General features: G+C 45.2%; 1 protein-coding gene across 1 annotated transcript in view; it reads right to left on the bottom strand.

The window, feature by feature from the left end:
- The window catches only part of LOC138286373 (scavenger receptor cysteine-rich type 1 protein M130-like), a 793,269-nt gene that overhangs the window by 290,661 nt on the left and 490,574 nt on the right, over positions 1-12,034 (bottom strand). The window contains exons 11-12 of the mRNA XM_069226532.1: positions 10,026-10,044; positions 5,650-5,721 (exon numbers count right to left, since the gene is read on the bottom strand). Coding sequence (XP_069082633.1) covers positions 5,650-5,721; positions 10,026-10,044 — 91 coding nt within the window. The remainder of the gene's footprint in view (positions 1-5,649; positions 5,722-10,025; positions 10,045-12,034) is intronic.

Genomic DNA, 12,034 nt, shown 5'->3' with positions numbered 1-12,034 from the left:
AGGAGTTTGTGCACCTAGCGGTGCGTCTGGTGCACAAAATGAACTGGCCGCACACTGCCAAGACCAGAGAGCACAGCCTTGTCCCCTTGGCCCTGCACTGCAGCTAAAAGTGCAGTTAAGCATGGGGCAGAGCTCTGGAGCTATGTGAGGGTTGATTAACTTATTAAGGCCAGAAAACACGTGTGTCCAGAGCTTACGCAACCCTCCCACAGCGCTCCCGATCCCCCACAACTCACAGATATTTGTATTCATCTGATAAATGTTAGTGTGTTGCTCAGACCTATGTTCTACTGGTATAGACTCTGGTCCACACTCGAGCTGTATAGAATCAATACTGTGGGTCAAGCATAAAAATACGTTTACGTTCCCCTGGCTGTGAGAGGATATTAAATTTATGTTTGATGGCATTGGCTTGCCCTCTCTGTAGGGCTTTCTGGACTTAGCATGTTAGGGACATATTTACAAGAAATTGGTACATCACAGATGATGCCCCTCTTTTCTTGAACCCCCCCCCCCACCTAAAGGCATTATTGTTGCAATATGGCGCTCCATGGCAGTCATCAGCACAATAGTGTCAAACGTTTTGATGCTATTTTGGTGCTTGCTGGAGGCTGGCCTGGCTTGTAGTGGGTGCCAGAGGTACTTACACCTTGTGCCAGGTCCAGTTATCCCTTATTAGTGTAGAGGAGGTGTTTCTAGCAGCTTAGACTGATAGAAGGTAGCTATAGCAAAGCAGCTTAGGCTGAACTAGGAGACATGCAAAGCTCCTACTATACCACTGGTGTCATATGCACAATATCATAAGAAAACACAATACACAGAAGTACTAAAAAAAAGGTACTTTATTTTTATGACAATATGCCAAAAGTATCTCAGTGAGTACCCTCAGTAAGAAGGTAAGTTATATACACAAGTTATATGTACACAAACCAAAATTAGGTAAGTAAGAGCAAGAAAAGTAATGCAAACAGTGTAGAATTACAATCAGTTGCAATAGGAACACATAGGTCTAGGGGCAACACAAACCATGTACTCCAAAAGTGGAATGCGAACCATGAATGGACCCCAGACCTATGTGAGCTTGTAGAGGGTCGCTGGGACTGTAAGAAAACAGTGAGATTTAGAAAAATACCCCACTCCAAGGCCCTGAAAAGTAGGAGTAAAGTATGCCTACTACCCCCAGTGAGCACAGAAGTCGTGATAGGGGGATTCTGCAGGAAGAACAAACACCAGCAGTGCACTGACAACGGATTTCCAGACCTGAGTACCTGTAAGACAAGGGGACCAAGTCCAATAGTCGCAACAGTGTCCAGGGGGCGCAGGAGCCCAGGAAACCCCAGCTGAAGGTGCAAGGAAGCTGCCACCATTTGGAAGAAGCTTGGAGTTCTGCACGAAAGAATAGGACTAGGGACTTTTCCTTTGAAAGACACATGTACCACGTCACAATGAAGCTTGCAGAGGTGTTCCCACGCAGATAGACCGCAAACAAGCCTTGCTAGATGCAAGGGTTGCAGTAGAGGTTTTTGGGTGCTGCTGAGGACCAGGAAGGACCAGGATGTCGCCTTTTGGAGGAGGAGACAGAGGAGGCGCTCAGCAACTCAGAGAGCCCTCACAGAAGCAGGCAGCACCCGCAGAAGTACCCCAACAGGCACTTGGAAGAAAAGTGAACTGGAGTCCACGCAAAGTTACAAAAGGGAGTCCCACGACGTCGGAGGACAACTCAGAAGGTTGTGCACTGCAGGACGGAGTGATGGGGACCCAGGCTTGGCTGTGCAAGAAGGAAATCCTGGAAGAGTGCACAGGAGCCGGAGCAGCTGCAAATCACGTGGTACACAGCTTTGCAGTCTAGCGTGGGGAGGCAAGGACTTACCTCCACCAAACTTGAACTGAAGAGTCACTGGACTGTGGGAGTCACTTGGACAGAGTTGCTGCGTTCTAGGGACCACGCTCGTTGGGATGAGAGGGAACCCAGAGGACCAGTGTTGCAGTCTTTTGGTGCCTGCGTTAGCAGGGGGAAGATTCCGTCGACCCACTGGAGATTTCTTCTGAGCTTCTGGTGCAGGGTGAAGGCAGGCTACCCCCGGAGCATGCACCACCAGGAAACAGTCGAGAAAGCCGGCAGGATTAGGCGCTACAATGTTGCTGGTAGTCGTCTTGCTACTTTGTTGTGTTTTTGCAGGCGTCCTGGAGCAGTCAGTGGTCGATCCTTGGCAGAAGGTGAAGAGGGAGATGCAGAGGAACTCTGGTGAGCTCTTGCATTCGTTATCTCAAGAATTCCCCAAAACAGAGACCCTAAATAGCCAGAAAAGGAGGTTTGGCTACCAAGTTAGGAGGATTGGCTACCAAGAGAGGTAAGAGCCTATCAGAAGGAGCCTTTGACGTCACCTGCTGGCACTGGCCACTCTGAGCAGTCCAGCGTGCCCCCAACACCTCTGTTTCCATGATGGCAGAGGTCTGGGACACAATGGAGGAGCTCTGGGCACCTCACCTGGAAGGTATTGGCCAGGGGAGTAGTCACTCCCCTTTCCTTTGTCCAGTTTCGCGCCAGAGCAGGGCTGGGGGATCCCTGAACTGGTGTAGACTGGCTTATGCAGAGATGGGCACCATCTGTGCCCATCAAAGCATTTTCAGAGGCTGGGGGAGGCTACTCCTCCCCACCCCTTCACACCTATTTCCAAAGGGAGAGGGTGTAACACCCTGTCTCAGAGGAAATCCTTTGTTCTGCCTTCCTGGGCCAGGGCTGCCTGGACCCCAGGAGGGCAGAAACCTGTCTGAGGGGTTGGCAGCAGCAGCAGCTGCAGTGGAAACCCCGGAAAGGCAGTTTGGCAGTACCCCGGTTCTGTGCTAGAGATCAGTGGGATCATGGAATTGTCCCCCCAATACAAAGAAGCCAAGATGGCTCGCCCACAGCTACCTCTGAGAGTCACATGCAGAAGGGGTACTTGGCCCAGTTACTCAGAAACCATGGTAGGTCGGGCCCAAGGACATCAGGAAAAAAAGGTCTCAACTACCCCAGTAGCCCCTGCATGCCCCAGGGCCTTCTAAAAGGGGTTCTGACAGTGTTAATACATTGATCCATCACCTCCTAGACTCCACACTTCCACACACTAAAGGGAATCCCAAAGGCTTCAGCAATTCTCAAACAGAGCCTAAAGAAATATGACCACATCTCCTCCATCGGCTCCCCTTGCCGACGCACACTATCTTCAAAACCGGCTGCATCATTTACAAAGCCATCTTTACCAGCACATCCACTCACTATCTCTGGTGGCACAGAGTAGCAGGTCCTTTCCATCTATTCACCTACGATCTGGAACAACATCACTGCATCCATCAGGACCGCCCCAACGCTGCTTCAGTATACGGATGAGTTGAACACATACCTCTTACTACATCACAGCACCTTGACAGTCCACCAACCAGCTACCTCTCCTGTCACTTGTTGACGTTATACTGGTATTTGATCCTATACAGTCCTCCACTGCCTTTTGACTAGGTTTGTGCTGTAGAAGTACAACAGAGGCACAAATAAACATTCACACATACATTCATTTAGTCATAGGAGTCTCTTTTCAGGAAGTGTGACTACATCTTGATGTGAATCTCAACTGATAGTAGCAAAAAAGTATTGCTTTACACCCATATGTAGGAGTAGATCTACACATGTACCCGTACCTTTGTAACACAGAGCAAAGGTGTCTGAGCATATTTCAGATATGATACTTGCTCTCTTTGTTAGGATATATTTCACCACAATAATTCAAAATAATCCTTCTATGCTCTTCACACAGATTGCTCACATCAAAGCATTGAGTCCATTGTTATTTTAGGCTATGTTAAGCTAGAATGCATTATGTTATTCTCTGCTACATTAGGCTGTGCAAAACAGTGTTATTTTAATTTATATTATAAAATGTTACGGTTAGACTTGTCATCCTTAGTGTCGTCTTTCTCCACACTTTTTGCCTTCCCCCACCATTTTTGCTGATCTTGTTTTTGCTGGCCTTAGGACTCTGTACACTTTACTACTGCTAACCAGTAGTAAAGACTGGCTAATACTCAATTGGCATATTTCATTTACTTGTAAGCCCCTAGTAAAGTGGCACTCCATGTGCCATAAATTCAATGCTACTAGTGGCCTGAAGCTCTGATTGTGCCACCCACTTAAGTAGCTCTGTAAACATGCCTCAGGCCTCCCACTGTATCCTGTATATGCAGTTTGAAAGCATCCGTTTTTACCTGGCACAATAAACCTTTTGTCAGGACCAAACTTTCTTTCTAAATAACTTATGTCACCCCATAGGATAGGCACTGGACAGCCCAGTGGGCAGAGTGGAATATATTTGAAATGGATATGTACTGGTAGTGAAAAATTTTTAAATTTGTTTTTCACTACTGCTAGGCCTACCTCACCCATAGTCTAACATTGGAGTTACATTATTACACCTAAGCTGTAATTTCCAAATGTGAGCAGGTATTAAGTTCATGTTTGGTGTCATTAAAATTGTAAGTAAAAATCCTATATTATGGTGAAGTGGGATTTTTAACTATAATTTTGAAAATCACACTTTTAGAAAGTTGCCATTTTTCTGCCTCAGCCATTTAGTGACTGTAGCCTGTCTCTGGTCACATGACTGGGTGTAGCTACAGTTGAGTTTTGTGTATTCCTCCTCTACAGCCACACACAATAAGGAGCTGAGTTGTGTCTGGATGTGCCCTCACTGGTAGGATGGGAGGGAAGAGCTGTGCATAGCCTCACTTACACTTCAATAGGATGTGTCCTGCCTCAATGCACAGGGCTGCAAGCACCCTATAGTTAGTCTGGAGCCAGGATGCGTAGGGACTTCAAAGGGAAAACTTTAGAAGTGTCTCCCCCCTTCCAAGACACAATTAGGTGTAAATACTGGTCATCAGATAACAGCACTTCATTGCACATCTGACCATTGGATACTGTTCCAGGAAGAAGGACTGCTGAGCTGCCAAAGGACTGCCACGGAGCCAGCCTGCTGTCCTGGTGCACAACTGCCTTGCTGTGCTGACCTGCTGTCCTCTTTCCTGGGTGAGAGGACTGGACATGCATCTCTAGAACCTAGAACCCCAAAGTGACTCCAAGGGCTAGCTGGCAGGTCTTCTGACTTCAGCTTCAGACACGGAAGGCTGCAAAACCTTGCTCTTGCACCTGGACTCAGTCATCTGTGAGTCTAAGCTGCCAGTGGTGCTACTCCATTGCTGGACCCTTGGAAGTTGGCCTATAGTTCTCTGTCACCCTCTGAGGAGCCAGCAGAATTGACACAGCTCCTCTAGTGCATGGTACAAACCGAGCAGAACCAACACATTGTCGCTGCTGCATGGATTTGAACTCCCGCAAAGACCCTGACTGCATTGCAGCTCATTGGAGTTATTCATGCAATAATATGTCACATTAGCATTTGTACCTCACTGTCCCAGAGCCATCAAACACTCTCCTGCTTCTTCTGGTGCTCTGGAGACCCTATCAGGTGATATATGCTTTTTGCTATACAAAACTCACAATAAATACACACATACATTAGATCATCACTTTACTTTGTGGTGTTCCCTTGCACTAAAAGCAATGCATGGACAAATCATTAGACAGTACAATTAACCTGTCAGACAAACAGCACTCACCACAATCAGGACAGAACGTAGACACCCTCAGGGCAAGAAGCAGGAATACAATGATCCCCCACATTTCAAGATCTGAAAGAGAGAGCACAATTTGTCAATATTATTCAGAATGTCACAGTAGGCCTTGTTTCTTAGCCACTCTTGATTGGTGACGTAACAAATTACATATACAGAGATTTTCATTGATATGAAGATGCACAATTCACCTCTGCTGCCTTTGTACAATCCCAGTGACTGGGACACTTCAGATGATGTAACGTTTAGAGGGACAATGCTGTGGGGTGTGTGAGATGTACCTCACTGTTTCTAGTACAAGTGTGGGGTTATTGCCTTCCCACCACTTGTAGCCTAAGTGTAGGGGTATGACTGCCCATGTGGGACCATGGTCCATGACCATCACAGGTGAGTGTGTCTACTGCTGTGGGGTACTCACTATATGAGGGGACCTTCACTGCTTCTAGTTTTGGTGTGGGGTTAATGACTGCCCAAGTGCTCCTATAAACCATGACCATCACAGGTGAGAGTCCAGTGCTGTGAGGCATGCACTGTGTGAGAGGTCCTTCAGTGCTTCTAGTCTATATGTGGGGTTATTGACTATCCACATGTGCCCCTGGATGATGAGCATCACAGATTGAGCGAGCAACAACACACGTCTATTGTTACTTCATTTCTAACATTGAAAACCTGACGTGGATGAAGTGGAGGCGTCCATGCACACTAGTCAGATTCAAAGCACTATCTTTTCTGGGAGAATTGAATATATTTATTTTAATTATTCACAATGCCAGGTACAAAATACACTGAGGAGAGTCTTCAGAAAAATAAATTACACATGATACGCGTACACATGCTAGTTTTGTGTATTTATGGTATCCATGCACATACATGATCAATATTGTTCCGCATGGACACCATACTCTACATGATTTTTTTTCATGTGTTATCTTAGGCACATTAAAAAAGTTACAACTTTGAAATAGTTTTGACAGTTTCTTGCCACCAGAATCAGCTCTTTATGAATGATATGTCTTCCTGCACTCTTCCTGACAATACTGAATTGATTGGTGCCCATCACACTCCATTTTACACACCAAGCAGCAGGACCATTCAGGCACATGTTAGGCAAAAGATATATTTCAATTAGGTGTACAATAGGTAGAAGTAGACACAAGTTTGATAATGATATTTAGTATAAATTAGTTGTATGTAGGTGTCACTTTGTAATTAGGAAATATTGTGTAATTAGGAGTAAGAAGGTGTAAGGTGGAATAGGAGGTCAGCATTAGTTATGTGTAAGTATGTGTTAGAAGGCGTGGAGTAGTAACAAATATGTTATATGACAACAAACCCAGGTATGTTTTAGTAGAAACTGTTGTATGGTGGTTCTTTATTGATGGGAGTAAGGTCATCATTTGTAAGCCACCCCCCCCAACAATCTATTCTTTCTGTGTGGATGTTGAATGTACCACCCACTACCATTGCTACAGTGGATATAAACAATTACTAAGCATTAAGTGACTAAGTTAGTCATCTGTAAATTCAATGTAAGCTTATTAATGGTAATACATGAGGTCAGCGTAGTTTATGTATCGATACACCCCGAAAAGGTGTGAATGCTCTCTTTTTGCTTTGTGAGCAAACATCACATTTGGATTGTATGGTCTTTAAATGACCACCTCTCAGACCATGTCTTCAGAACGTCCACCTGTAGAATTTAGCCTGTACCCTATACTCACTGTCTCCAATCTCCTGTACTCACACTCACTGTCTTTAATCTCTTGTACCCCATACTCACTGTCTCTTTTCTCTTGTACCCCATACTCACTCTCACTTTCTCTAATCTCCTCAATCCCATACTCACTGTCTCTTATCTCCTGTATCCCATACTCACTGTCTCCAATCTCCTGTACCACATTCTCACTGTTTCCAATCTCTTGTACCCTGTACTCACTGTCTCTAATCCCCTGTACCCCATAATGACTGTCTCTAATCTCTTGTACCCCATACACATTGCATCTAATCTCCTGTACCCCATACTCACTGTAACTGATCTCTTGTATCCCATACTCACTGTCTCTAATCTCTTGTACCCCATACTCACTGTCTCTAATCTCCTCTATCCTATACTCACAGTATTTTATCTCCTGTATCCCATACTCACTGACTCTAATCTCCTGTACCCCAGGCTCGGGATCTCTAATCTTTTATACCGCCAACCTCACTGTCTCTAATTTTGTGTACCCCTTACTCACATTCTCTAATCTCCTGTACCCCATACTCATTGTCTCTAATCTCCTGTACCCCATATTCACTTCCTATAATCTCCTATATCCCATATTCACTCTGTCTAATCTCCTGTACACCAGGCTCACTATCTATAATCTCTTACACCTCCAACCTCACTGTGTCTAATCTCTTGTACCCCATACTTACTGTCTCTAATCTCCTCTATCCCATACTCACTGTCTCCAATCTCCTGTACCCCATACTCACTGTCACTAACCTCCTCTACCCCAAACTCACTGTCTCTAATCTCCTCTATCCCATAATCACTGTCTCTAATCTCAAGTACCCCATACTTATTGTCTCCAATCTCCTGTACCCCATATTCAATGTCCTCAATCTCTCATACACCATATCCACGGTCATAAACTACTGTCACTAATTGCCTGTACCCCATTCACAATGTATCTAATATCCTGTACCCAATACTCACTGTCTCTAATCTCCTGTACCCCATGATCACTGCCTCTAATCTCCGGTACCCCATACTCACTGCCTCTAATCTCCTGTACCCCATACTCTCTGTCTCTAATCTAAACGTGTGTAACGCATAGTCACTGTTTTTAATTTATTGTAAATTATACACACTGTCTGAAATATCATGTACCCCATACCCCTTGTCTCTAATCTCTTGTACTCCATTGTCCTTGTCTTTATTCTATTGTATACTGTATTCACAGTCTTTATTCAATTGTACCCCATACTCACCGTCCTTAATCTCTTGTATCTCATATTTGTTATGTTTAATCTATTGTACCTCATACTCACTGTCTTTATTCTCCTATACCCCTTACTCCTGTACCCCATAGTCACTGTCTCTAATCTCCTGTACCCCATACTCAGTGACTCTAATCTCTTGTACCCCAAATGCAGTGACTCTAGTCTCTTGTACCACCTACTCATTGTCTCCAATTTCCTGCATCCCAGAATCACTGTCTCTAATCAAAACTTGTGTACCCCATAGTCACTGTTTTTAATTTATGGTATGCTATACACACTGTCTGAAATATCATGTACCCTATAGTCCCTGTCTCTAATCTCTTGAACTCCATTCGCATTGTCTTTATTCTATTGTACACTGTATTTGCAGTCTTTATTCAGTTTTATCCCATTTCTCACTGCCCTTAATCTCTTGTACCTCATATTCATTGTCTTTAATCTATTGTACCTCATACTCACTGTTTTTATTGTCCTGTACCACATTCTCAGTCTCTCCAATATTCTGTATCACATACTCACTCTATCTAATCTCCTGTACCACATACTGTAACTAATCTCCTGTACCCCATATTCACTGTCACTAATCACCTGTACCCCAAAGGCACTGTCTTTAATCTCCTGTACCCCTTACTCTGTGACTCTAATCTCTTGTACCCCATACTCACTGTATCTAATCTCCTGTACCCCATAGTCACTGTCTCTAATCTCCTATATCCCATAGTCACTGTCTCTAATCTCCTGTACCACATACTCACTGTCTTCAATCACCTGGACCCCAATAGTCACTGTTGCTAATCTCCTGTACCACATACTCACTCTCTCTAATTTCCTGTACCCCTAGTCACTGTCTCTAATCTCCTGTACCCCAAACTCAGTGACTCTAATCTCATGTACCCCATACGCAGTGACACTAGTCTCTTGTGCCCCATACTCACTGTCTCTAATATCCTGTACCCCATATTCACTGCCTCTAATCTATTGGATCCCATATTCACTGTCTCCAACCTCCTGAACCCCACACTCACTGTCTCCAATCTCCTGCCCCCCATACTCACTGTCTCTAGCCTCTTGTACTACCGCCAATGCTGCCATCTATTCCTTATCAAGTTAAAAAAAACATATGCTCTGTCTGAAATCTCCAGCATCAATAATGACTCTACTGTCTCTTACTCAGATAAGTATCCGATCCTCAATGTCTGGAAGGTCCAATCATATATGTAACATGTTCATCTCTTCCTCATACTGAGAAACACGCCACACCCTGAACATTCCAGTCTCTTTCCCAGGATGAAACACATTGCCTATCTGGATTTGCCTCCCTAATCTTTTCCAGTCCCATCTCATCCTGTGGGATTGAAATACATAATACTCACTCTCAGGAGCTCCACAGGTCTATGCAGTACCCACACAGATGCAGGGTGCTGGCTGGGGTGCCTGATCATTTTATTAGAGGCAGACTGCCTAAATATACCTGAGCCTGCATGTGGGGAGGGATCTCTCTCCCCGCCACCGTGCAATCAAATCCAATATTTTTTCAGTAATTTGCATTTTCCTGACTGTCACGTGAATCTATTCCTAAGTAAATCAATTAACTACAGAGCTAATGCCAGGCATGGGCAGTGGAGCTCAGATAATGACATGCTCAGAAGCTTCATTTAAGTCTGAAAACTCAACACCATTAATACAGATGGAACTTGCCCTAGATGGTTAACAATTTGCACAGCACTGATCTCATAGGAACAAAGAGTGCCAATCTATGAAGAAGTATTTTGCTGGCCTTGGCCCATTGTGCTAATAATATCCTGTTCACACTGTGCCTTATACACAGTACACCCTGACCAGGGGAGTCCACTCAGCTTTATTTGCTTTCATCTGTCATTAGATGCAGATCAGACATTAGTGTCAAAGATGTCATTGTTAAGTAGGTAGTGGACTCTTAGTGCCTGCGGCAGGGACAAGGCATCCTTAGCACCAGTGGTAGGGACAGAGCAGTTATTATTTTTTCTTTGCTGTTTTTATGTAGCGCAAACTCAACCCAAGGGTACTGAAGCACTTTAAATGAGCACTGGTTACATTACACAAGGTCACATTGATTTTTTAGGCAGAGGGAGAGTAAGTGATTTGCCCAAAATCACAAGATGTTTAGCCAACGTCGACCTAGTTCCTCATTTCCAAAATCACCACCTTTTGTAATAACACCACATCTGGTCTCATCCTTCATGCATTCCTTAATGCCTCCAGAAGAGATAGTGCCATTTTCAGGGCAGATCATTCTTAGTGCCAACATTATTGACAGGGCATTGTTAGTGTCCTTAATGCCACCAGCAGGGACAGGGCATCCTTACTGCAGCCATCAGCAACCAGGCATCCTTAGTGCCACTGTAAGGGACAGGGCATCGTTAGTGCCACTGGCAGGGACAGGGCATCGTTAGTGCCACTGTTAGGGATAGAGCATCCCTAGTGCCACCATCAGGGACAAAGCAACCTTATTGCCACTGGCAGGGAAGGGCATCTTTAGTGCCGTTGGCATGGACTGGACATCCTTAACAACACTGGGAGAGACAATGCATTCTTAATGACACCGTCAGGGGCAGGGCATCTTTACTGCCACTGGCAGGAACAGAGCAACCTCATTCCCACCAGCAATGAAGGGCATCTCTAGTGCCACCAACATCAATACGTCATCCTTCATGTCCTTCGAGTATCTTTAGTGCCACAGACAGGAACTGAGCATTATTAATTTCAGTGGCATGGACAGAGTATCGTTAGTGCCAGCGGCAGTAACAGGGTATACCTAGTACCACCGGTAGGGGCAGAGCGTCCCTAGTGACACCATCTGGGACAGAGCATCCTTAATGCCAGTGTTAGAGACAGAGCATCCTTAGTGCTACTAGCAGTATTGGGGTTCCCTAGTGCCACTGGCAGGGACAAGATTTCCCTAGTGCCACTAGCATGGATAGAGCATCCTTAGTGCCAACGGCAGAGACAGAGCATCTTTAGTTCCTTAGTGCCACTGGCAGGGACAGGGCATCCACAGTGCCATTGGCAGGAACAGGGATTCCCCAATGCCACCAGAATATATAGATCATGCCTGGTGCCACCATCAGGGACAGACCATCCTTAGTGCCAGTGGAACATACCAAGCATTCTTAGTGCCACTGTCAGGGACAGAGCATTCTTAGTGCCACTGGCAGGGACAGGGTATTGTTAGTGCCACTGGCAGGGACAGGGCATCCTTAGTGCAGCAGGCAGGGACAGTGCATCCTTACTGTCACTGAAAGGGACAAGGCATCCTTAGGGAAGAGCACAAGTAGCAGTCTTTAGATCACCTTCTATCTGGATGCAGCAACATGTTGGGCTCTTTGAGAACTTGGGTTGCTAG

Source organism: Pleurodeles waltl, chromosome 3_2 (genome assembly GCF_031143425.1).
Source record: "Pleurodeles waltl isolate 20211129_DDA chromosome 3_2, aPleWal1.hap1.20221129, whole genome shotgun sequence".
Lineage (NCBI taxonomy): Eukaryota > Metazoa > Chordata > Amphibia > Caudata > Salamandridae > Pleurodeles > Pleurodeles waltl.
This window is presented reverse-complemented; position numbering and strand designations above follow the sequence as displayed.